Below are 25,591 nucleotides of genomic sequence, written 5' to 3'. Positions count from 1 at the left end.
CTGTCCTCTCCACTCCCTGTGGCCAAACCGCCCAGCCGGCTTTCGCAGGGCAGCCGCTCATCAGGGCTGGCCCCATAGGGGAGTCCCAGGCAGCCCCGTGGCCGAGTCTCTCCAGGCTCCTCTGTCCTGAGCGCCCGCCGGCCGGGTCAGGGCTGGCCCCGGCTGTGCACGCGCCGGTGCTTGGCCACGTGGGAGCGCTGGCTGAAGCCGCGCCCGCACTCCCCGCAGGTGTAGGGCTTCTCGCCGGTGTGCACGCGCCGGTGCTTGAGCAGGTCGGAGCTCTGCAGGAAGCGCTTGCCGCAGTCGGCGCAGGCGAAGGGCCGCTGCCCGGCGTGGAGCCGCCGGTGCTGGAGCAGGCTGGAGCTGTGGCCGAAGCGCTTGCCGCAGTCGGCGCAGGAGAAGGGCCGCTCGCCCGAGTGGGTGGCCTGGTGCTTGAGCAGGTGGGAGCTGCGCCCGAAGGCCTTGCCGCACTGGGCACAGCGGAAGGGGCGGGCGCCGGAGCTGGCGCGCCGGTGCTGGAGCAGGTTGGAGCTCTGGCTGAAGGCCCGGCCGCAGTCGGGGCAGCGGTAGGGCCGCTCGCCCGTGTGGACGCGCTGGTGCCGCACCAGGTCGGAGCTCTGGCTGAAGGCCCGGCCGCAGTCGGGGCAGGCGAAGGGCCGCTCGCCCGTGTGCGTGGTCTGGTGCTGGAGCAGGTGGGAGCTCTGCCGGAAGGATTTCCCGCACTCCGGGCACTGGTAGGAGCGGCCGGCTGGCTTGTGGAGGGGGGCTGGGACAGCCCCAGCTGCTGCTGTGGAGAGAAGAGCGAGCCGGGGTGAACGGGGCCAAGAGCTCCCCCGGGACGGGAAGAGGAGGGTACACACGCGCAGCTGGAGGCTCTCCGAGAGGGGTGGTCCCTGGACGCGTGCGCCTGTGCCCAGGGCGTCTGAAAGTGGCGCCCAATGCTCCCGGCGCGGCCTCGTGCTCTGCACCCCGTCTCCGGAGCCTGCTCCGCGTCACGGCGCACGGGGCTGCGCAGGAGGGAGGAAGGCAACACGTCTCCAAGGACCTCCAGCAGCACCCCTTCTCCCACCGGCTCGACCGCACTGCAGTGTGAACGGGGCCACTGGAAGGCGGGTGCAGAACTGGCTGGAGAACCGTTCCCAGAGCGGAGTTATTAACGGCTCTCAATCCTGCCGGAAGGGCAGAACAAGGGGGCTCTGCAGGGGTCTGTTCTGGGACAATGTCCATCACCCATTTCGATACTGGCACAGAGAGCACGCTTCTTAAGCTGGCCGATGATCCCGAGCTGGGAGGGGCTGGGCGTGCTCTGGAGGACGGGTCAGAATTCAAACTGATCTGGACACACTGGAGAAATGGTTGGAGGCCACCGGGATGAAGTTGAATAAGGACAAATGCAAAGTGCCCCGCTTAGGAAGGACCGATCAGTTTCACACACACAGAATGGGAAGCGACTGTCTGGGAAGGAGCCCGGCAGAAAGGGATCTAGGGGTCAGAGGGGGCGACAAGCTAAGTATGAGTCAGCTGTGACACTTGTAAAGAAAAGCAAACGTGATTCTGGGCTGCGTGAACAGGAGTGTGGTGAGCCAGACACGAGGAGTCGTTCTCCCGCTCTGCGCCGCGCGGATCAGGCCTCAGCTGGAGTCTTGTGTCCAGTGCTGGGCACCGCATTTCAGGAGAGATGTGGAGAAACTGGAGAGGGCCCAGAGAAGAGCAACAGGAATGAGGAAAGGCCTAGAGAACATGAGCTGTGAGGGGAGGCTGAAGGAATTGGGCTTGTGTGATTTGGAAAGGAGAAGACGGAGGGGCCATGAGAGCCGTTTGCAGGTATCTAAAATGATGTTACAAGGAGGAGTGGAGGAAATTGTTCCCCTTGGCCTCTGAGGACCAGACAAGGAGCAATGGGCTGAGACTGCAGCAAGGGAGGTTTAGGTTGGACATTAGGAAAAAGTTCCTGCCCGTCAGGGGGGTCAAACACTGGAATAAATTGCCTGGGGGTTGTGGAATCCCCATCTCTGTCCCTGGAGCGCCGCACGTGCTCTGGAGCCAGGAGTGGGCCGGAGCCGGGGACTTTTTCCAGCCCAAGGGCCCCTTGGGCACATGGAGGCCACCTGGAAGGCCTGCCTTTGGCGGGGAGGAGAGGCCGGAGACAGGGGCTGGCCTGAAGCAGCAGGGGTGGCACCGAGCCAGAACGAACCTGGGAAGGCCCTAGAACCCAGAAGCCAGTGGGGCAGCACGGAGGGGCCTGGTGAACGGGCTCCCCAAAGTCTCTTAGCGCCGAGAACAGCACGGCCCAGAGAAAACCAGCCAGCTGGTCTGCGCGGCGCCGCCGGCCCCGGCAGGGGGAGAAGGAAGCGGAGGCGCGTCGGTCCCGCCCCGCACGGCCTCGGAGGGACCCAGCGGGCGAAGCCTGGGACCCGCGGACAGTAGTGCGTCCAGATTCACCGGGCCGGGCGCGTGGCCAAGCCCCCAACGGAAACCACAGGGCCCCTCACTCAAAGAGCTGGGCCTCGGGTAGAACCGGTACCAGCCCCCTCAGTCCTCACCTGTGTGGGTCTCACCGGGGGTCCCCCCAGCCATGGGGGAGGGGAGATCAGGGCCCCACGGCTCCTCCCCGTGCTCCATCCACCTCACGTGGGTCTTGGGGAGCGGGCAGCCTGGGGAGAAAGACGGAGACGGGCCATCACTCTCCTGACTCGGCTCAGGGGGAGTTGCTCCTCTGGAGTCAGTGGGGAGGGGAGGATGCGGGACGCCAGTGGGAGGCCCTGGCCAGGCCCGGGAGGGATTCTCCCTCTCTCAGAGGCTGGCACCCGGGTCTAGCTCAGCCCTCAGATATGGGCTGCAAGGAGGAAGCCTGGAGCCCGGCCTTCTGCCCGGGGTAGGTAGGAGGCCAAGCCAGACGGTCCCCCTGGTCCGCAGCGGGTTGGGAGCGTGTGGCCGGGGGCTTCCAAAGGGTGACTGACCGCGGTTCTCCAGGACCCCGGGGAGCCCGCGGCAGGGCGGAGGGTGGCCAGGTCCGGATGCCAGGCGAGGACAGCTCCGGAATTCGGCGGCATGGCCTGGCAGTCTCCTCCCCTCCTCGGTCCCCGGCAGTGCACCTCGGCCCTTCGCCTGCAGGGACAAGCAGCCCTTTCTGAGCGCCCAGAGTGCGGGGGGAGCACGATCGGGGGGGGTCTGTCCAGTGCTTTGCGCTATGGGGCCGATCTGGGTCGGGGGGTCTGTCCAGCGTCCGGTGCTACGGGGCCGATCGGGGGGGGGGGTCTGTCCAGCGCCCGGTGCTACGGGGCCGATCGGGGGGGGGGTCTGTCCAGCGCCCGGTGCTACGGGGCCGATCGGGGGGGGGGGGTCTGTCCAGCGCCCGGTGCTACGGGGCCGATCGGGGGGGGGTCTGTCCAGTGCTTTGCGCTATGGGGCCGATCTGGGTCGGGGGGGTCTGTCCAGCGTCCGGTGCTACGGGGCCGATCGGGGGGGGGGGTCTGTCCAGCGCCCGGTGCTACGGGGCCGATCGGGGGGGGGGGTCTGTCCAGCGTCCGGTGCTACGGGGCCGATCGGGGGGGGGGGGGTCTGTCCAGCGCCCGGTGCTACGGGGCCGATCGGGGGGGGGGTCTGTCCAGCGCCCGGTGCTACGGGGCCGATCGGGGGGGGGGGGGTCTGTCCAGCGCCCGGTGCTACGGGGCCGATCGGGGGGGGGGGTCTGTCCAGCGCCCGGTGCTACGGGGACGATCGGGGGGGGTCTGTCCAGCGCCCGGTGCTACGGGGCCGATCGGGGGGGGGGGGTCTGTCCAGCGCCCGGTGCTACGGGGCCGATCGGGGGGGGGGGTCTGTCCAGCGCCCGGTGCTACGGGGACGATCGGGGGGGGGGTCTGTCCAGCGCCCGGTGCTACGGGGCCGATCGGGGGGGGGGGGTCTGTCCAGCGCCCGGTGCTACGGGGCCGATCGGGGGGGGGGGGTCTGTCCAGCGCCCGGTGCTACGGGGCCGATCGGGGGGGGGTCTGTCCAGCGCCCGGTGCTACGGGGCCGATCGGGGGGGGGGGTCTGTCCAGCGCCCGGTGCTACGGGGCCGATCGGGGGGGGGGGTCTGTCCAGCGCCCGGTGCTACGGGGCCGATCGGGGGGGGGGGGTCTGTCCAGCGCCCGGTGCTACGGGGCCGATGGGGGGGGGGCTATGCGGACGGTCGCGGGCACTGATCCCGGACGGTTCGGTAAGGAGCCAATTGAGCAATTGCTCTGCCATGGCCCCCCCAGACCAGACTCCTGCCCCGCCCCCACGCCCCGTAACCAGAGGTGACTCCAGATCGGCCACAGCCCGTCCCGTCCCCATCGCACTCCGGCGTGACTCCGGATCGAGCAGGGGCAGCGAGCCCCGGTCCGGGCTGACTCCGGATTGGGGGGGGGGGGCGGACTCACCGCTCCGCGGGCAGGGGGCGGCGAGGTTCCCCCGCTCCGGGCTCTGCCCCCGCCGGGGGTGGGCAGGGCCCTGCATTGTGACGTCACAGCCCCCCCCGGGGGGGAGGCCGCTGTAACCCCTGCGTGCCCGGAGCGCAGCGCGCCGGACCCTTCCCCCCGGCACTGAGGGGGGGGCTAAGGCGGGGGGCGGATTTAACCCCCCCCCCTCCGCGCCGGCAGAGCAAAGCCCGGTCCCGGTGTCACAGAGTGGCGGGGCAGCGGCTGGGGAGCCCGGTGTGCCCCTTGTCCGGGCCTCGAGACTGCGCCAGAGCCCAGCTCCGACCACTAGCCCCCACTGCCTTCCACCGACAGGGGAGAGAACCCAGGCGTCCGGGCTCCCAGCTCCCACCACTAGTCCCCGCTTCCCTCCACCAACAGGGGAGAAAACCCAGGCGTCCGGGCTCCCAGCTTCTCTCCCAGCAGGGGGCGCTGTGGGAAGGGGGCAGGGCACTGGCTGGGGGTGGCTCCTTGTTACTCCAGCCCCGCTCTCTCCCAGCAGGGGGCGCTGGCTGGGGGGAGGGGCTCCCAGCTGCTGCAGCCCCGCTCTCTCCCAGCAGGGGGCGCTGGGTGGGGGGAGGGGCTCCCAGCTGCTGCAGCCCCGCTCTCTCTCAGCAGGGGGCGCTGGCTGGGGGGAGGGGCTCCCAGCTGCTGCAGCCCCGCTCTCTCCCAGCAGGGGGCGCTGGGTGGGGGTGAGGGGCTCCCAGCTGCTGCAGACCAGCTCTCTCCCAGCAGGGGGTGCTGTCTGGGGGAGGGGCTCCCAGCTGCTGCAGCCCCGCTCTCTCCCAGCAGGGGGCGCTGGCTGGGGGGAGGAGCTCCCAGCTGCTGCAGCCCCGCTCTCTCCCAGCAGGGGGCGCTGGGTGGGGGTGAGGGGCTCCCAGCTGCTGCAGCCCCGCTCTCTCCCAGCAGGGGGCGCTGGCTGGGGGAGGAGCTCCCAGCTGCTGCAGCCCCGCTCTCTCCCAGCAGGGGGCGCTGGCTGGGGGGAGGGGCTCCCAGCTGCTGCAGCCCCGCTCTCTCCCAGCAGGGGGCGCTGGGTGGGGGTGAGGGGCTCCCAGCTGCTGCAGTGCCGCTCTCTCCCAGCAGGGGGCGCTGGCTGGGGGGAGGAGCTCCCAGCTGCTGCAGCCCCGCTCTCTCCCAGCAGGGGGCGCTGGGTGGGGGTGAGGGGCTCCCAGCTGCTGCAGCCCCGCTCTCTCCCAGCAGGGGGCGCTGGGTGGGGGTGAGGGGCTCCCAGCTGCTGCAGCCCCGCTCTCTCCCAGCAGGGGGCGCTGGCTGGGGGAGGAGCTCCCAGCTGCTGCAGCCCCGCTCTCTCCCAGCAGGGGGCGCTGGCTGGGGGGAGGGGCTCCCAGCTGCTGCAGCCCCGCTCTCTCCCAGCAGGGGGCGCTGGGTGGGGGTGAGGGGCTCCCAGCTGCTGCAGTGCCGCTCTCTCCCAGCAGGGGGTGCTCGCCCCGGTAATCAGGGCTGGCCCTTGGGGCCGGAGCCAGGACCGGCTGGCCTTGAGCCGCGAGGGGCGAGACGTCCCGCTGGGGTTGGTCATTGCCTAAGCCAGGCGGCACCTCTGGGCCTGGCAACCCGCAGGCGCTTTGCTCGACCCCGCTCCCCGAGCTCTTCCTCGTGTGGCTGCCGCCTGGGGTTTCCCGCGGGATACAGACGTGGCGGGGGGCCCGGCCGGGGGGCTGCTCCAGTCCGGCAGGACCAGCCATTAACTGGCCAGACTTCGGCAGATCACCCGTTTTCTGGGGATCCGGAGCCATTCGGCGGGTGCTGAAAGCGGCTGAGCCAGATTGGACACGCCCTGTTCCCGCACCGCTGTGCCAACAGCCACTGGCGAGAGGGAGGCCGCGGAGCCGTGAGCCGCCCTGCGCCTGCATCGATGCTGCTTCAAGCCATCGCCAGACACCTGCAATAAAACCCGAGTTTCCTTTCAGCCGAAATGTCATCAGTCCCGTTCCCACAGCCGCTAGCCGGCCACCGGCGCCAATCCGCCAACGTCCCGTTTCACGGCAGGGCCCGGCGCGGCAGGACTCCTCTCGTGTCTACGACGCCCCTTTCCTCCGTTTTCGAGGCTGGGACACGGCCCGTTGCCCTGTCACAAATATTTCCGAGGGCGCCTGTAAACGAGGTCGCAGAGTCCCCCGTCCCCCTTCGTGCTGCGAGGGGCGCAGTGTTCGTGTTTGGCACATTTCGGATTCATGCGCTGCCCAACCGACCTTTCCGACACAAACTGTCCCAACTCGGCCACGCCTCTCGGCTTGCCGGAAGGCACGGCCCCCACCACCGGCGCGTGGACAGCCCCAAGCGTTCACCAGAACTCACCAAGCACCGGGAGAGAGCCCCTGGATCTGCTCTCTGGCCGAGCTCCCGGGCAGAGCTCCGCCGCACGCCCCGCGCGCTTGCCACACAAATCAAGTAGAAGCTCAGACGCGCGTCACCCGTGGGCACCAGAGCAGCCCAGCGCCGGGGGGTAACTCGCCGCCCGAATCACGTCCGCGAAGGTGGCATCACGGCCACGCGCTCAGCTCCGCCAGACGTGGCCTCGCGCCGAGCCGCCTGCCAGCGACACTGGAGTCCTTCCCCTACAGCAGGCACCGCCAACAGGCCCCTGACCGGCTGCACGCGGCCCCATCGACATTTTTTGCAGCCCGCCATGGCATTCTTATAACAGAATAAAGTGCGGCCCACTGGCCGCTCGGAGCACGTGGCCGGGTGCAGATCACGGCTGGCCGGCCACTCTGTGCAGGCATCAGGCGCCTGCTCACAGCCGGCCACTGCGCTCACGGCGCCCCAGGAAGAAACGTGTGACCGCGGCGGCTCTGGGACCCAGGCATTTGGTTGTGGGGGGGGGGGGGGGGGGAGTGCCTGGCTCTGGGGGAGGGGAGAGGCATTAGCTGGGGGGGGGGGCTGGGAGTGCCTGGCTCTGGGGGAGGGATGAGGCATTGGGTTAGAGCAGGTGGGGGTTCTGGGGGAGTAGAGGGGGATTGGGTTAGAACGGGGGTATGGGGAGTGCCTGGCTCTGGGGTAGTAGAGGGGGGTTGGGGGGGTATGGGGAGTGCCTGATTCTAGGGTAGTAGAGGGGGGTTGGGGGGGTATGGGGAGTGCCTGGCTCTGGGGTAGTAGAGGGGGGTTGGGGGGGTATGGGGAGTGCCTGGCTCTAGAGGAGAGGAGGGGGATATTTTGTTAACATTTTGGTTTTTCTTCATTTATTCCCAAATAAAATCACACAGGCTGTGTCTAGACTGGCAGGTTTTTCCACAAAAGCAGCTGCTTTTGCGGAAAAACTTGCCAGCTGTCTACACTGGCCGCTTGAATTTCCACAAGAACACTGACCTCCTACTGTAAGAAATCAGGGCTTCTTGCAGAAATACGATGCTGCTCCCGTTCAGGCAAAAGTCCCTTTTGCGCAAAAGCGCCAGTGTAGACAGCTCAGATTTGTTTTGTGCAAAAAAGGCCCATTCACGAAAATGGCGATCAGGGCTTTTTTGCGCAAAAGCGCATCTAGATTGGCACGGACGCTTTTGCGCAAAAAATGCTTTTGCAGAAAAGCGTCCTGCCAATCTAGACGTGCTTTTCCGAAAATGCTTTTAAGGGAAAACTTGCGGAAAATCCTGCCAGTCTAGACGTAGCCACAATGTATATTAATTTTATATCAATAAGTGTCAATTTTTGCAATTGCATGAATATTATATCTTTCTGCAAACTTACAAAGTATCTGAAAGTTTTACAGAAGCCTGTTCTAGTTGATAGAATCATAGAATCATAGGACTGGAAGGGACCTCGAGAGGTCATCGAGTCCAGCCCCCCACCCTCAAGGCAGGACCAAGCTCCGTCTACACCATCCCTGACAGATGTCTATCTAACCTGTTCTTAAATATCTCCAGAGAGGGAGATTCCACCCCCTCCCTTGGCAATTGATTCCGATATTTGACCACCCTGACAGTTAGGAATTTTTTCCTAATGTCCAATCTAAACCTCCCCTGCTGATGAACCCTGCTCTATCCTTGTTTTTAGTTCAACAAAACAAGTTATGTATCATATACAAATTAAAAAGTACCTTCAATTTAGATTTAAATTAAAAGTTATGTTATATGGGCAAATAATTGTACAGATCAAGTTACTGTATTATATCCAACCCAGACCTGAACAATTACAAGCTCTACCTAAACCCTGCTCTAGAATACCAATGAATACGTAATGCCGACATTTTCTTTGGGGCCTGAAAGCGATCCGTGTCCGTTTGCCACGCCCGCTCTACCCCTCGTCGCTCAGGGCTGACCCTGCCATGCTTGGCGCTCTGGCTGGAGCCGTGTCCTCACTCCTGGGCAGAGCGTCTCGCCGTGGGGACGCGCCGGTGCCGCACCGCTCAGAGGCTGCCGGAGGCCCTGGGGGGAACGGCCGGCTGGCCTGCGGGGAGGAAAGTGGTTGGGGGCTCGAGGGCATGGCTGCCCCCACAGCTGCTGGAGAGAGAGAAGAGATCGGGGGAGGGGGGTGAACCAGGCACATTGGCCCCCCAGCACTGCACCCAAAAGTGAGGTAGAGTCCTGGCTCCTGGCTCCCCGCCCTGTAACCACTGGGCTCCACTCCCCTCCCCAAGCCAGGAGTCCTGGCTCCCAGACCCCCCCCCCCCCCGAGGGGGCCAGGGGACGTGGCAAGGGGCCGGGAGCGCTGCTGCTGAAGGTGGCAACACAAGTGTCCCGGGACCCGGTTTGGAAGGGCCCGGTCACGGTCCTCCCCTTAGCAGTGTCCCTCGCTCCCCCCCGTGTGGGGCTCAGCCTCGGAGGGGCGGCCAGGGCCCCCCAGCTCCCCCCACCTCAGCCGGCTGGAGAAAGGGGCGGCCTGGGGAGGAGCAGAGTCAATGGGGCCAGATCCCGGGTGGGGCCCACGAGGCCAGTGGGAGGCCCTGGCCAGGCCCGGGAGCGATTCTCCCTCTCTCAGAGGCTGGCACCGGGGTCCCCGAAAACCCCGCTCCAGCTCAGCCGCCGCATGCGCCATCAGCGGGCTACGGCTGTCCCGGAGCGTCCGTCCCTGCGGGCAGAGCAGCTCTCCTCCTGCCCGGGCGGGGCGGGGCGGGGCGGGCACAGCCACTAAGCAGAGCTCATTAACTAATTGCTCCGCTGTGGCCCCGCGGGAGAGCCGAACTCAGAACCCAGCCCTGTTCCCACGGCAATCCGGAGTGACTCCGGACTGAGCCCTTGGCCGCTGCGGGCAGAGCCCAGCCCTGGCCCCGCTGGAGCGAGAGGAGATTCCGACATGACCCCGGGAGGAACCTGGTCCCGCCCCTCTTGTAATCCGGAGCGACTCCGGATTGACCTCGGGGAGCTGAGGACAGAATCCCAGGCAGGGCTGACTCCGGGTGGAGGAGGGAGACGCTGACTCCGCGCAGCCCAGAGCAGCTCGGGGCCCTGGGCGGTCCCGCAGGACTCACCGCTCGGCGGGCCAGGGGGGCGGCGCTGGCCCTTTAAGAGCGCCCCGAAAAGTCCCGAGATTCCGCCGCTCCCGGGCCCTGCATTGTGACGTCAGAGACACCCCCTCCCCCGGAGGAAGGACTTTCCTGAGCTCTATGGTTGTAACCCCTTCGTGTCCGGAGTGAAATCGCGGAGGGCGGGGGGGAGCCCGGACGCCTGGGTTCTCTGGGGGGCAGTGGGGACTGGTGGTTAGAGCAGGGGAGGGGTTCTCTGGAGGGCAGTGGGGACTGGTGGTTAGAGCAGGGGAGGGGTTCTCTGGGGGGCAGTGGGGGCCGGTGGTTAGAGCAGGGGAGGGGTTCTCTGGGGGGCAGTGGGGACTGGTGGTTAGAGCAGGGGAGGGGTTCTCTGGGAGGCAGTGGGGACTGGTGGTTAGAGCAGGGGAGGGGTTCTCTGGGGGGCAGTGGGGACTGGTGGTTAGATCCGGGGAGGGGTTCTCTGGGGGGCAGTGGGAGCCGGTGGTTAGAGCAGGGGAGGGGTTCTCTGGGGGGCAGTGGGGGCTGGTGGTTAGAGCAGGGGAGGGGTTCTCTGGGAGGCAGTGGGGACTGGTGGTTAGATCCGGGGAGGGGTTCTCTGGGGGGCAGTGGGGGCCGGTGGTTAGAGCAGGGGAGGGGTTCTCTGGGGGGCAGTGGGGGCTGGTGGTTAGAGCAGGGGAGGGGTTCTCTGGGAGGCAGTGGGGACCGGTGGTTAGAGCAGGGGAGGGGTTCTCTGGGAGGCAGTGGGGGCCGGTGGTTAGAGCAGGGGAGGGGTTCTCTGGGAGGCAGTGGGGGCCGGTGGTTAGATCCGGGGAGGGGTTCTCTGGGGGGCAGCGGGGGCCGGTGGTTAGAGCAGGGGAGGGGTTCTCTGGGGGGCAGTGGGGGCCGGTGGTTAGAGCAGGGGAGGGGTTCTCTGGGGGGCAGTGGGGACTGGTGGTTAGAGCAGGGGAGGGGTTCTCTGGGAGGCAGTGGGGACTGGTGGTTAGAGCAGGGGAGGGGTTCTCTGGGGGGCAGTGGGGGCCGGTGGTTAGATCCGGGGAGGGGTTCTCTGGGGGGCAGCGGGGGCTGGTGGTTAGAGCAGGGGAGGGGTTCTCTGGGGGGCAGTGGGGGCCGGTGGTTAGAGCAGGGGAGGGGTTCTCTGGGGGGCAGTGGGGACCGGTGGTTAGAGCAGGGGAGGGGTTCTCTGGGAGGCAGCGGGGACCGGTGGTTAGAGCAGGGGAGGGGTTCTCTGGGAGGCAGTGGGGACCGGTGGTTAGAGCAGGGGAGGGGTTCTCTGGGGGGCAGTGGGGACTGGTGGTTAGAGCAGGGGAGGGGTTCTCTGGGAGGCAGTGGGGACCGGTGGTTAGAGCAGGGGAGGGGTTCTCTGGGGGGCAGTGGGGGCCGGTGGTTAGAGCAGGGGAGGGGTTCTCTGGGAGGCAGTGAGGGCCGGTGGTTAGAGCAGGGGAGGGGTTCTCTGGGGGGCAGTGGGGACCGGTGGTTAGAGCAGGGGAGGGGTTCTCTGGGGGGCAGTGAGGGCCGGTGGTTAGAGCAGGGGAGGGGTTCTCTGGGGGGCAGTGGGGACTGGTGGTTAGAGCAGGGGAGGGGTTCTCTGGGGGGCAGTGGGGACTGGTGGTTAGAGCAGGGGAGGGGTTCTCTGGGGGGCAGTGGGGGCCGGTGGTTAGAGCAGGGGAGGGGTTCTCTGGGGGGCAGTGAGGGCCGGTGGTTAGAGCAGGGGAGGGGTTCTCTGGGGGGCAGTGGGGACTGGTGGTTAGAGCAGGGGAGGGGTTCTCTGGGGGGCAGTGGGGGCCGGTGGTTAGAGCAGGGGAGGGGTTCTCTGGGGGGCAGTGGGGACTGGTGGTTAGAGCAGGGGAGGGGTTCTCTGGGGGGCAGTGAGGGCCGGTGGTTAGACCCAGATGACCAGGGTGCTCCCAGCACTTTTTCCCAGCTGGGACCCTTGGACTCCGCAGACACCGTGTGCCTGTCCGGGTGTCCCTCGTGGGGGTGACACCGAGACGTCAGACAAATACACAGCTCGTTTGGGCCACTACTGGTTGTGGGGGTTCAGCTGGCTGCTACAGAACAAGATCCCTGCCCCCAACCGAGCCCCTATTGCGCCAGGCGCTGCAAAGATCTACCCCGGCCCACCCCAGGGGCGGCACAAAGCCCTCCCCCCATGAGCTGGGGCCCCTTTCACCGGGCACTGCACAGACAGCCCGAGAGCCAGGCCTGCCCCAAAGAGCTTCCTGTCCAAAGCAGGCTCCATCTGCCTATTTTCCCACCAGGTAAACTGAGGCCCAGCAGGCTGCTGTGCCGTGGGCCAGGCAGGGAGGCTCTCCAGAGGGGGCGGGCGTGGGTGCTGGAGACAGGGCCAATTTGCCGTATGCAGCTTGGTTGGCTCAGTCATGGATTCCAGCCACGGCTCTGGACCAGCATGGGAGACGGGGCTTTGCTAGTCACTCCGGGTGGTATCAGCCCTCCGCGCGTGGGCCCCACTGCCAGGAAACCACCCACGGCCTTGGTCCCAGCGAAGAGGCAGCGCCCAGCTGAGCCCTGGGCCGCCCCACCTCCTCCAGGGGATTTTTGTCAGGACAGCGAGGCACTCTGCCTGGAGGACGATTAACCCTCATGCTTAAAGGCAAACTCTAGCTATTGAAGGCAGGGAGGAGACCCAAAGCAGGTGGCTTTTCCCTGGACTGAAGGGTTCTCACACCCTCCTCTGATGCTCCTGGCTTAGCCTGTGGGCTTGGCTGGGCTTCGGTTCTCATCCCCAGTGGGAACTTGCACCCCCTGGGACAAAGGAGGAGTTCTTCTTGTTCACTGGCCGTGCTGGAAAAACCAGGGAGGGGGGAGAGACGGTTTCAGGTCAAAGTGACCGTCGCTGGTGAATCAAATCAACCCCAGAAATCAGCCCCGGGACCCCGACGGTTTCTTTCTTTCTTGAACTTTTGAAAAAGTTGTTTCCGGATCAGCAACTGGAAACGTTTTGGCTTGAACAACATTTCGGTCCCGCGTCGAGCACGTCCCTCCCCCGCTAGAAGGAAACGTTGAAAGAAGAAAATGGAACTGAAAACTGGAAATCTTTTATTTTGCAAAGGTCGGCACGGAAACTTCTCGGTCCAAATTTCATTTATTTCAGCTTCCCTGGTGGCTCCCTCCCCGGCCTCCCCTCGGATGAGCAATACGTGTCCCTTTCAGGTCGTGGTTGAGGCTAACCAAGCCGAGTTCCTGGCTCTCCAGGCCTCCTCTGCAGCTGCTCCTTCCTCCTTCCGCGTGGGGATCCGAGTGGGCCACAGGATTCCAGATGAGGAGGGATCAATACTTCCCGCTCTCAGCTGGAACTCTCTCGCCTCACCCATCGCAGGGCTGCTTTGGCCTCTCCCCCGGCCGGCTCCCACTGGTGGCTCCACGCTGTCGTGCAATTGACAATTGATCTTTCCAAGCAAGGAGCCCTCGTTCACAGCTGCCTTTCTTGGTATACGTCCCTAAGGCATGTGGCCTCTTCGATTTCATCCTGTCTCTCCAACCCATCCTCCCCCCCTTCCAACTTTTGGGTCATCAGCAAATTCCAGTCGCGTGCTCCTGTTTTTTGTGCCGGGGTCATAAAAGTTCTGATCCGGGTTGGCTATCTGGTTGTAGCCATTGGAGAAGAATGTTGGACGGTCCGATCGGGCCAACCCTTGGTCCTGTTTGGTTCTGGCTATCGTGGGCAAGAGGAGGCTAAGTCCAATGGTCCTTGATTCTCATCCAACCTAAAACCGGACCTCTAAGAGACGTGCTCTATTTGAACCACCAGATACGGGCTAGATGTAGGAGTCATTGTGTGTGGAGTCAGCCGGCCGACGTGGTCCCTGAGGCCGGGCTAGATGGGCCCCTCTAGCGACCTCCTTCAGGCTGTGTGGGTCCTGCGGTGCCTCACCAAGTGGGAACTCTGCCCAAAGTTCTTGCCGCATTCTGGGCAGCCGTAGGGGCGCTCGCCAGTGTGGGTGATCTGATGGCGCACCAGATCGGAGCGCCAACGGAACTTCTTCCCACACTGGCTGCACCCATAGGGCCGGTCCTTGCTGTGGGAGGCCCGGTGCCTGGCCAGCTCGGAGCTGTGATAGAAACTCCGGCTGCACTGGTGGCAGCGGTGGGATCTTTCCGCCCCGTGGATTCGCAGGTGGCGGGTGAGCTGGGAGCCCCGGGAGAAGCTCTTCCCACACTGTGGGCACTGATGCGGTTTCTCCCCGGTGTGGGTCCGCTGGTGCGCCAGGAAGGCAGAGCTCTGGCGGAAACTTCGCCCGCACTGGGAGCAGAGGTGAGGGCCCGGGGCTGGGCGTGAGCCAGACGTGGCGTCGTGGTCACGGGCACGCTGGGTGAGTTCCTTCGGCGGCTGGGGGGCATCAGCCCTGCCCTGAATCCCAGGGGTCTTGCCCCCAGCTGACTTAGGGGGGCAGGTGCTGGGCACTTTGGCCTCCTTGGGAACTTTCTGCTGCAGATTCACCTCCTCCATCTCGGCGGCTGCTGAGGGATGGGGAATAGAGACCAAGGGGCAGACAGTGAGAAGACACCTCCTTGCCACACCCACAATCCCCTAGGGCTGGCTCCTTCCTGCATGTCTATCCCCAAGCCAGCCCTCCCAATGCACCGTGCCCCCCACGTCAGCCCCTGTCCCCTCCATCCACACGCCCCTTGGCCCTTCGGGGCCCCCTCCTCCACAGGCGCTTTGCCCTAAAGGCGTCACCCCCCACCCCATCCCGCCATACCTGGGGGCGGCTGCGGTTCGTCCTTGGGGACACAGGGCGGCTCAGGGCCAGGCTGGCTGTGTGTGGCCGCCTCCTGGGGATGAGGCAGCGGGGGGGCGGGAATGTCCCATGATGCTCCTGCACACGGCCTCTCCTCCACACTGGCTTTTTCCACCTTCACCCGCACAGTGACCTGGGAGGGAGGGGACGGTGTTAGGGCAGAAGCAGCCTCTGCACCCCAGTTACACACCCATGGGCAGCGCGGACTGTCACTCATTTCCTGCAAAGGCTCATGGGAGCCACCGAACAACGCCCGGGCTCTGACATCGGACTGCCCTGGGGGGCACTGGGCTGATACCCTGCCCCGCTCCCCACAGCCCCCCGGGCGGGCACCAGACACCCGCCCCGCTCCCCACAGCCCCCTGGGCGGGCACCAGACGCCCGCCCCGCTCCCCACAGCCCCCCAGGCAGGAACCAGACACCCGCCCTGCTCCCCACAGCCCCCCGGGCGAGCACCAGACGCCCGCCACGCTCCCCACAGCCCCCCGGGCGGGCACCAGACACCCGCCCCGCTCCCCACAGCCCCCTGGGCGGGCACCAGACGCCCGCCCCGCTCCCCACAGCCCCCCAGGCAGGAACCAGACACCCGCCCTGCTCCCCACAGCCCCCTGGGCGAGCACCAGACGCCCGCCACGCTCCCCACAGCCCCCCGGGCGGGCACCAGACACCCGCCCTGCTCCCCACAGCCCCCTGGGCGGGCACCAGACGCCCGCCCCGCTCCCCACAGCCCCCCGGGCGGGCACCAGACGCCCGCCCCGCTCCCCACAGCCCCCCGGGCGGGCACCAGACGCCCGCCCCGCTCCCCACAGCCCCCTGGGCGGGCACCAGACACCCGCCCCGCTCCCCACAGCCCCCCGGGCGGGAACCAGACGCCCGCCCCGCTCCCCACAGCCCCCTGGGCGGGCACCAGACGCCCGCCCCGCTCCCCACAGCCCCCCGGGCGGGCACCAGACACCTGCCCCGCTCCCCACAATGCCCTGCGGATGCTGCTGGCACTGATACCTGCCCCCACCCTGTCTCTCCTACCTCTAAACTCCTGGGGAGGAGACCAGGCTTCACCTTGGCTCTCCCTACCCACAATGCACTTGGGGTGACCACAGCACCTCTCCTGCTACCCCTTGGACTCACCTCCCACCCCAAGCCCCCCCTGCCCCCAGAAACACTCCCCCACCCCCGCTGCCCAGCCATGCTGAGTTTGTTGCACCAGTTGCAGCCAAGCTCCAGGGGCAGAGGGGGTGTTTCTCACGCCCAGGGGCTGGGTATCCGGGCTGGGCCCAGTGGGGAAGAGCCGCTGTCCGTGCAAGCCCTGGACGGCTCAGCGTGCCCCAAATGAGGAGATCGAGACCCCAGGCTAAATGCCCTCCCGGCCCCTGCACCTGCTGCTCCCACATCCCGGCCTCTGGCCGCCCGTGCTGGAAGCCCTCGGCCAGGGCCACCGCCTCGGCACAGGTCTCGGGGCCTCGCTCCCAGACCCAGCTCTGCATCTCCACTGGCAGGATGCTCAGGAATTGCTCCAGGACCAGCAGCTCCAGGATCTGCTCCTTGGTGCGGCGCTGGGGCTCCAGCCAGCGGCGGGAGAGCTCCCGGAGCCGGGTACACGCCTCCCGGGGGCCCCCGGCCTCCTGGTAGCTGAACCCTCGGAAGCACTGGCGCCACCTCTCGGCTGCAGCCTTGCCCACTCCCAAAATGGCTGCCTTGCCAACACCCAAGATGGCTGCTTTGCCATACTCTTTGGTGTCTCCAGCATCTAGGCTACGGTAGGCCTCGCCACTGAGGATTGGCGTGAATTGTATCTGTTGCTGTTCCAAGATGGCTGCCTTGTCTGCTCCCAAGATGGCCGCTTTATCTGTTCCCAGGATGGCAGCTTTCCCATAATCCTTAGCATCTCCAGTCTCTAGGCTACGGTAGGCCTCGCTGCTGAGGCTGGGCATAAATGGGGTCACTTGCTCTCCCATGAGGGCTGCCTTATCATAACCCTTGGCATCTCTGGGATCCAGGCTCCGGTAGACCTCACCACTGAGGGCTGGTGTGTGATGGGTCAACTGCTCTCCTAAGATGGCCGCCTTGTCCATCCCCAAGATGGCTGCTTTGTCCATTCCCAAGATGGCCGCCTTGTCCATCCCCAAGATGGCTTCCTTCTCCACTCCCAAGATGGCTGCCCTATCCACCCCCAAAATGGCAGCTTTCCCATAGTCCTTGGCCTCCCCTGTCCCCAGGCTGCGGTAGGCCTCGCTGCTGAGGGTTGGCGTGAGTCGTGTTAATGGTTCTCCCAACATGGCCACCTTGTCCACTCCCAAAATGGCTGCCCTATCTACTCCCAAGAGGGCAGCCTTCCCATAATCTTTGGCATCCTCTAGGCTGCGATAGACATCGCTGCTAAGGGTTGGTGTGAGTCGCATCAACTGTTCTCCCAAGATGCCTGCTTTGTCCACTCCCAAAATGGCTGCCCTGTCCACCCCCAAAATGGCAGCCTTCCCATAATCCTTGGCGTCACCGGCCTCTAGGCTGCGATAGGCCTCGGTGCTGAGTGTTGGCGTGAGTCGCGCTAGTGGCTCTCCCAAGATGGCTGCCCTCTCTGCTCCCAAGATGGCTGCCTTCATCTTCCCATAATCCTTGGTGTCCCCGGCCCGCGGGCTGCTGAAGGCTTCGCCCCCGAGGGCTGGCGTGAGTCGTGCCAAGCGCTCCCCTCGGGGCCAGGGGCAGGTGTCGGCTGCTTGCCCAAAAAGGGCGCTGTTATCTGGCAGCGCTGGGCTCTCCCAGGGGGGGATGACCTCCAAGGGCGACCGCTGTCCCCACCAGCACTGGGGGGTCTCCTCGGGCCGGGCCTGCTGAGGAGCCGCCCACCTCAGCAGCTCCCCGATGGTCCCAGCCTGCACCAGCCAAGGTGCCTTACTGGCTGCCTCCCACTCCCAGCCTGGCTCGGGGACGAGTGGTTCAGGCTCCTCCATTTTCACACGCGGTGCCACCGTCTCCTCCAGTGGGTACAGGAAATGGAGGCCCAGGGCGGGGGGCGGCACCTCTTGAGTGGCAGCCATTTTGTGAGCTCAGTGAGGTGCTGGCTGACTTCGAGGCTTGGTCCCCAATGGCGACTCCCTGGTAGCCTGCTGGGAAGCTCCAGGCCACTGGCCACGTCCCCACGGGGCTGTGCCGAGGTCCCTAGCTGGGTACTCGATCCCACTGCTGACACCACCTGGCCCGGATAAGATGATCTGGGGTCCTGCGAGAGGCACGCCAGCTCTTCCTGCGGCGTAAAGGAGAAACACAGAATGAATACGGAGGGGAGAGATGGGAGGACAGGGAAAAGAACCAAGTTTCTGGCCCTTGTAAAAAGAGCAAAGCAGGAGCCACAAGGGCCAAGAAAAAGCCACAGTGGTGGGTTAGTTAAATCACATCCTGGCCACTTAGCTCAACAGACGAGGCCAAAACCAGGGCTGGGGACAAACCGGGGGGAGCCTGTGCAGGGCCAGGGAGCCTCCAGGCGGTAGGGACGGCAGTGCCCGCTCCCAGCCCCCCTCTACCACATCAGAGCCCACTTCCTTCCCAGAGGGCCCAGGAGTCCTGGCTCCCAGAACCCTCTGCTCTAACCACTAGACCACACACCCCTCCCAGAGTTGGAGAAGAGAACCCAGCACTCCTGACTCCAAGACCGCCCCCCCCCGCGCTTTATCCATTACTCCCCACTCCCCTCCCAGAGCTGGGGACACAATCCAGGAGTCCAGGCTCCCTGCCCCCCCTGTTGCCCCCCCCCGGGGCAGGAGAGAACCCAGGAGTCCGGATTACCTGCCCTCCCTGCTTCCCCCCCCCCCCGATCCCCCTCCCGGGGCAGGAGAGAATCCAGGAATCCGGGCTCCCCCCCCCCCCCGGCTCCGCCCCCCCCGGAGGCTGGAAAGGACCCAGGAGCCCGGGCTCCCCCCCCCGGGCAGCAGAGGAGCCAGGAGCCCGGCCCGGGGCCCGGGGCCGCGGTACCTGCGCCGCGGGGTGATGGAGCAGCAGAGGCCGCCGGGGGCTCCCGGGCTGGGGAATCGGGTCCGTCCCCCCGGCCGTGCGGGCTGAGTGGCTGGGCGGGCTGTCAGTCAGGCCGGGCACGGGAAGGGAGGCCGGGATACCTGCTGTCCCCTCCCCGCGCCGGGCCGGGCTGGGCGCTCGCAGGGGGAGGGATCCGCGCAGCGCTGCTCCTCCGCCCCGCTCCTCCCGCTCCCGCTCCGCCCCGCTCGCAGCGCTCCTCTCGCCCCGCTCCTCGCTCCTCGCTCCTCTCGCCCGGCCCGCCAGGGAGCGAGCCCGGGGGGTTCCGGCCGGCTGCAGGGGAGGGAGCCAGAGGGAGGCGCAGGCACGACAGACAGACAGACAGGGCTGGGAACGGGCCGACACCGGCCAGACAGACGGACAGAACTGCGAGAGGCGGGGAAACGGGAGGCAGAGAGACAGAGAGATAGTCAGACAGACAGACAGACAGGGCTGGGAACGGGCCGACACCGGCCAGACAGACGGACAGAACTGCGAGAGGCGGGGAAACGGGAGGCAGAGGGACAGAGAGATAGTCAGACAGACAGACAGACAGGGCTGGGAACTGGCCGACACCGGCCAGACAGACGGACAGAACTGCGAGAGGCGGGGAAACGGGAGGCAGAGGGACAGAGAGATAGTCAGAGGGACAGACAAACAGGGCTGGGAACGGGCCGACACCAGCCAGACAGACGGACAGAACTGCGAGAGGCGGGGAAACGGGAGGCAGAGGGACAGAGAGATAGTCAGACATGACACAGACAGACGGACAGACAGGGCTGGGAACGGGCAGACACCAGCCAGACAGACGGACAGAACTGCGAGAGGCGGGGAAACGGGAGGCAGAGGGACAGAGAGATAGTCAGACATGACACAGACAGACGGACAGACAGGGCTAAGGGATGGGCAGATACAGGTCACAGACAGACAGACAGGACCAGGAGGGCTGGGGAACCGTGCAAGGGAGACATACCCAAATATGACACAGAAGGCAGACAGAGAGATCGCCAGACATGAGACAGACAGACAAGGCAGAGGTTCAGACCAGACGGAGGGACGTGACACACGTTAGACAAAATAATCCAGCCAGAGCTTGGGACACAGCCTAGACCCGGGCTACTCAACATGTCACCTGCGGGCCGCCCGTGTGTTTGCGACCCACGGGGCTCAACACACGTCTGGGAGCCGAAACAAAAAGGCGTCAATATAATGGTCATCTGTTGAGATGCGGTTTAGTAGTTAAATTCCTGGACTGTCATTGCTCGTTAAAGTATTGTCATGTGGGTGGAAATCGGGGAAATGTTGCATCGTATTAATATCAAATGGGGCCTGTGTGTGGTGTAGTCTTGCCTTCATTTTTGTATTCATGTCCATCACCGTGAAAGAAGCTATTTGCATTTATATCCAATCACACCTAAGTTGTGCCCCTCGGCATGTGCTGTGAGTATCACTGTGGCCCCCGGAGCTTCCAAAGTTGAGTAGCCCTAGTGTAGACGGATGGATGGACAGACAGAGCAAGGATAAACACACAGCCCTAGAGAGACACAGGCTAGACAGTCACAACACAGGCAAAGGGACAGACGTAGCCCAGACACTGAGCCACAATACAGACAGATGCACAGACACAACCTCGGCAGAGGGAAGGGCACAAGGCAGACAGACAGACACAACCCAGACAGATGGAGTGTTGGACTATTACAAGCAGGGAAAAGTCCAGAAAGGCCAATCTGTGACTCACCCCTGCACCTGTTGTGGTTTCACACGGATTCACACCCCCCTTCCTGTGTGCCGCATGCGCACCTGAACTCTGCACGCTCATGCCACCAGCCACCCTGGCTTTCTGCTCCAGTTACCCAGCAGGGTTTCCGTGGCTCCCAGCCCCTTCCGCTCTGAGTAGGCCTGCATCCATCCGCTGGGCAGGGAGAAGGGCGGCCGATTCTGGGTTGGATCTCCGGGTGGCATTCTTGGTTTCCATGCATCTCTCTCTGCCTCGGTGTCCCAGTCTGTACAATGGAGATAATCACACCAACCGCCTTTAGAAACAGGCTTGTTGGAACTCAGCTTTGATTTTTATATTGGAAAATATCCGTGTTTCTCTTCTTTCCAATTCTTCTTAGTTACACTTCCACAGTTGTGCAAAATTATGGGGCTTACACAGCCCCCCGCCCCCATTTTTATCTATTTAAAATGTCACCGTTGCAGACAATTATAGGGGAAGCATGAAACGATAATTATTTATGACAGCGGACGTTTGACTGAAAGCATTAAAGCTTTATAAACCATTAAAACAAACTGTCGACCTCGTATGTCAAAATCTGCAAAATAAAGGTCTTGAAAGCAAAGTCTAATAAGCCCTAAACCAGAATTTTCTCACTTTGCCTAACTCCACGTGTCCATTATTACTAATAGATATATTTTTTTCGTCGTTTTGTGCATGTGCAGTGAACATGGCATTTACCAATATTCACCTATATAACATCCAGTGCGTGGAACATTTTTATTTTACTTTGGGTTTGAAACTTTTGATTTGATTTGATTGTGATTAAATTGCAACAGAAAAATGTAAAGTCAAAATGGAAATGAAATGATTTTATCTCAATGAAGCACTTTTGACTGAATCAGAAAATGTTAGAACTGGAAGGGACCTCGAGAGGTCAAGTCCAGCCCCCTGCCCCCACGGCAGGACCCAGCACCGTCTAGATCATCCCTGACAGGTGTCTGTCCAACCTGCTCCTACATATCTCCAGTGACGGAGATTCCACAACCCCCCCAGGCAATTTAGTCCAGTGTTTGACCCCCCTGACAGGCAGGAAGTTTTTCCAAATGTCCAACCTAAACCTCCCTTGCTGCAGTTTAAGCCCATTGCTGCTTGTCCTGTCCTCAGAGGCCAGGATGAACAAGTTTTCTTCTTTCTCCCTGTGGCACCCTTTTAGATACCTGGAGATCGCTGTCATGTCCCCTCTCAGTCTTCTCTTTTCCAAACTAAACAAGCCCAATTCTTTCAGCCTTCCCTCACAGCTCATGTTCTCTAGACCTTAATCATTCTTGTTGCTCTTCTCTGGACCTTCTCCAATTTCTCTACATCTTCCTTGAAATGCGGTGCCCAGAACTGGACACAATACTCCAACTGAGGCCTAATCAACGCAGAGTAGAGCGGAAGGATGACTTCTCGTGTCTGACTCACGACACTCCTGTTCATGCAGCCCAGAGTCATGTTTGCTTTTTTTACAGGTGTCCCACTGTTGGCTCATATTTAGCTTGTCGCCCCCTCTGAACCCTAGATCTGTTTCTGCCGTGCTCCTTCCTAGACAGTCGCTTCCCATTCTGTGTGTGTGAAACTGATTGGTCCTTCCTAAGTGGAGCACTTTGCATTTGTCCTTATCGTAGAATCATAGAATACTAGGACTGGAAGGGACCTCGAGAGGTCGTTGAGTCCAGTCCCCTGCCCTCACGGCAGGACCAAATACTGTCTAGACCATCCCCGATAGACATTTATCGAACCTGCTCTTAAATATCTCCAGAGATGGGGATTCCACAACCTCCCTGGGCAATTTATTCCAGTGTTTGACCACCCGACAGTTAGGAACTTTTTCCTAATGTCCAACCTAAACCTCCCTTGCTGCAGTTTAAGCCCATTGCTCCTTGTCCTGTCCTCAGAGGCCAAGGAGAACAATTGTTCTCCCTCCTCCTTATGACACTTCATCCTGTTGACCTCCGACCATTTCTCCAGTTTGTCCAGATCAGTTTGAATTCTGACCCTGCCCTCCAGCGCACTCGCAACCCCTCCCAGCTTGGGATCATCTGCAAACTTACTATGCGTCCTCTCTGTGCCAGTATCTAAATGGTGGATGAAGATATTGAACAGAGCCGGTCCCGAAACAGACCCCAGCAGAACCCCACTTGTTCCGCCCTTCCAGCAGGATTGTGAACCGTTAATAACTCCTCTCGGAGAATCATAGGTGGGAATGGTGTCCCTGACCTCTGTTTGTCTGCGAATGGGTGACAGGAAGGGATCACGTGAGGCTTCCCTGTTCTGTTCTCTCCCTCTGGGGCACCTGGCATCGGCCACTGTGGGCAGACAGGACCCTGGCTGGATGGACCTTAGTCTGACCCAGTGTGGCCGTTCTTAGGGTTATCCAGCCAGTTATGCTCACACCTTACAGTAGCCCCATCTAGGTTGCATTGCCCTAGTTTATTGAAGAGAAGGTCATGTGAGACCAAGTAAAATGCCTTACTACAGTCCAGGTATCCCACGTCCAGCGCTTCTCCCTTAGCCGCAGGACTCGTTACCCTATCAGAGAAAGCTCTCCGATGGGTTTTCCAGGATTTGTTCTGTACAGTCCTGCCGGCTGTTCCCTATCACCTTATTCTCTTCTAGGTGTTTGCAGGCGGATTCCTTAATTCATCAGGCCCAGGTGACTTGCAGACATCGAACTGTTCTCACTGACCTAAGATGAAACCGTTTTAAAAATGGATTGTCATGGAAACGTATTTTTTATTTTGTTTTTATAAATTTGGAATGAAAACAAATTGCAAAAAAAAAAACCCCCCACAGAATTTTCCCAAAAAACAGGTTGATTAGGTTGCCACATATAACTGTTCCGTTAACCTGCGGAACTCACTGTCAGCAGAAACTGCCAAGGCCTAGAGTTTAAGAGGCATCATAGGCCAAAATAACCCCCCACCAAAAAAAGAGTTAAACAGAAAAGGATTGAAATGCCTGGCAGTGGATTATCACTCCTGCTTCAGAGCTGGGACTAATTGCCTGCTGAGGGTGATTGGCAACAGGATTTCTCCTGGCCTGTCATGCCAGAGTGATCCAGTAGGGGGTCCCTTGTGCATGCCTCTGAATCATCTTGGCTGGCCAGATACCAGGCTAGATGGGCCCATGGATCTGACCCAGGTAGGCAGCGAGGAAGCAGGATACTCGCATAAATGGGCGCTGGAATTTGTAGCCCATGTGAGTCTCAGCTGATTTGTGGTGGTTCGGGAGTAGACCTGCCCCTGCTACCACAGCCCTCCCTTTTCATTTGAGGAGCAAAATCCCATTCCAGGCACAGCCTGGCACACTTTTAGATAGGAGACGAGGAAGCTGCCTAACCAATCGGGTGGTCCTAGCTCTTTGCTGTTTGGGAGGAGTTCTTGAACAAACAGACTCACAGACAGATGGACGGACACACAGAGGGCCAGATGCGCCCACACTTCCGTGTGTATAGTGGAGGAGGAAAAAAAAAAAACCCCAGAGTGTCCCACAACAAAATTAGAAAAAAATGACAAAAATGTGTTTCTCCCCCAAAATGTTTTGAGAAAGGGATGCCAAAGAATGGAGCTCCTCCCCAAAACGGCTAGAAAGAATGGAGCTCCTCCCCAAAACAGCTAGAAAGAATGGCTCTCCTCCCCAAAACGGCTAGAAAGAATGGAGCTCCTCCCCAAAACGGCTAGAAAGAATGGAGCTCCTCCCCAAAACGGCTAGAAAGAATGGCTCTCCTCCCCAAAACGGCTAGAAAGAATGGCTCTCCTCCCCAAAACGGCTAGACAGAATGGCGCTCCTCCCCAAAACGGCTAGAAAGAATGGCTCTCCTCCCCAAAATGGCTAGAAAGAATGGCGCTCCTCCCCAAAACAGCTAGAAAGAATGGAGCTCCTCCCCAAAACGGCTAGAAAGAATGGAGCTCCTCCCCAAAACGGCTAGACAGAATGGCTCTCCTCCCCAAAACGGCTAGAAAGAATGGCTCTCCTCCCCAAAACGGCTAGAAAGAATGGCTCTCCTCCCCAAAACGGCTAGAAAGAATGGCGCTCCTCCCCAAAACAGCTAGAAAGAATGGCTCTCCTCCCCAAAACGGCTAGAAAGAATGGAGCTCCTCCCCAAAACGGCTAGAAAGAATGGAGCTCCTCCCCAAAACGGCTAGACAGAATGGCGCTCCTCCCCAAAACGGCTAGAAAGAATGGCTCTCCTCCCCAAAACGGCTAGAAAGAATGGCGCTCCTCCCCAAAACAGCTAGAAAGAATGGCTCTCCTCCCCAAAACGGCTAGACAGAATGGCTCTCCTCCCCAAAACGGCTAGACAGAATGGAGCTCCTCCCCAAAACGGCTAGAAAGAATGGAGCTCCTCCCCAAAACGGCTAGACAGAATGGCAAACATCAACTTTCCCTGAAAAGGTTGGGAAGTTTCCAACCAGAGTTTTGGCAAAGGAAATGAACAAGGCGGCTTTGCTCCCGCTACCTGAGAGAGAATCGTTATCGTTTGTAGGGCGCCACTAGAGGCCACTGTGACCACACACATTACGGGTGCAAGCCAAACCCGCTGACCCAAGGGGAATGCGCCGGCTGCTCTCCTATTCCTCCCCCCGGCTGCCCGGAGGAGGACGGACTCACTGCTGGCGAGGGGTGAATCATGCCAACAGCTCTCCCCAGGCGGCTCCCTTGTCCGCTGGCCATACGGCCACCTTTGCCGTCTCCCACCGGCAGGCTGCGGTGCGCCACGCCCTGCCACGTCGGCCGGACGCGTGTCAGCGGCTCTTCCAACGTGGCCGCCTCGCCTGTGCCCAAGGCGGCCGCCTTCACGTGCCCCGCAGCCCTCGACATCCCCTTGGCGCTGCCGAACGGCCGAGCCCTCCATCTGCTCTCCCAAGAGGATCGCTCATCCAAGATGGCCGACTTCCCCTTCCCATAATCCTCGGTGCCTCCTGCCGTGGCACTCCAGAGTCACGTCAAGCACCCCTCGGGCGACGGGCGGGGGCGAGCCAGACAGGCCTAGGTGCTCCTCCGGCACGGCATCCCGTCTCCCGCCTGGGCTGGGCCTCCGGAGCCTTCCGCCCAGCGCCGGGCCGTCTCCTTGGGCTGGGCCTGCCCCTGCAGGGCCTCCACCATCCGCACTGCCCCGGCAGCCGCCCCCATGCTAGCTGCCATCTTGTCATGCTGCGTGGGAACGGCTCGGCCCCGTGGGCGCCGCCTCGGA

At 62.5% G+C, this 25,591-nt stretch overlaps 1 protein-coding gene across 1 annotated transcript; it reads right to left on the bottom strand.

Annotated features, from left to right (window-relative positions):
* Position 1: 1 nt before the first annotated feature.
* On the bottom strand, positions 2–18,733 carry LOC102458250 (uncharacterized). Its single transcript, XM_075928851.1, has 9 exons — positions 18,600–18,733; positions 16,010–17,874; positions 14,595–14,766; positions 13,742–14,352; positions 6,753–6,917; positions 6,166–6,336; positions 2,961–3,108; positions 2,544–2,654; positions 2–787 (listed from the first exon to the last, which is right to left on the bottom strand). Exons 2-9 carry the CDS (start codon positions 17,666–17,668, stop codon positions 147–149), a joined length of 3,678 nt encoding a protein of 1,225 aa, XP_075784966.1. The 5' UTR covers positions 17,669–17,874; positions 18,600–18,733; the 3' UTR covers positions 2–146.
* Positions 18,734–25,591: the final 6,858 nt, after the last annotated feature.

This window comes from Pelodiscus sinensis, chromosome 4 (genome assembly GCF_049634645.1).
Source record: "Pelodiscus sinensis isolate JC-2024 chromosome 4, ASM4963464v1, whole genome shotgun sequence".
Lineage (NCBI taxonomy): Eukaryota > Metazoa > Chordata > Testudines > Trionychidae > Pelodiscus > Pelodiscus sinensis.
Note: the sequence above shows the minus strand (reverse complement) of the source record. Positions and strands in the feature narration are given on the sequence as shown.

Bases quoted from the DNA above. Each gene is read 5' to 3' on its own strand.
- LOC102458250 (XM_075928851.1), bottom strand. From the start codon at position 17,668: ATGGCTGCCACTCAAGAGGTGCCGCCCCCCGCCCTGGGCCTCCATTTC. The intron at 6,337-6,752 runs GTGAGTTCTGGT...GTTTTATTGCAG, and splicing joins GGGCTCTCTCCCGGTGCTTG to GTGTCTGGCGATGGCTTGAA. The intron at 3,109-6,165 runs GTGATCTGCCGA...TTGTCCCTGCAG, and splicing joins TCCGGATCCCCAGAAAACGG to GCGAAGGGCCGAGGTGCACT.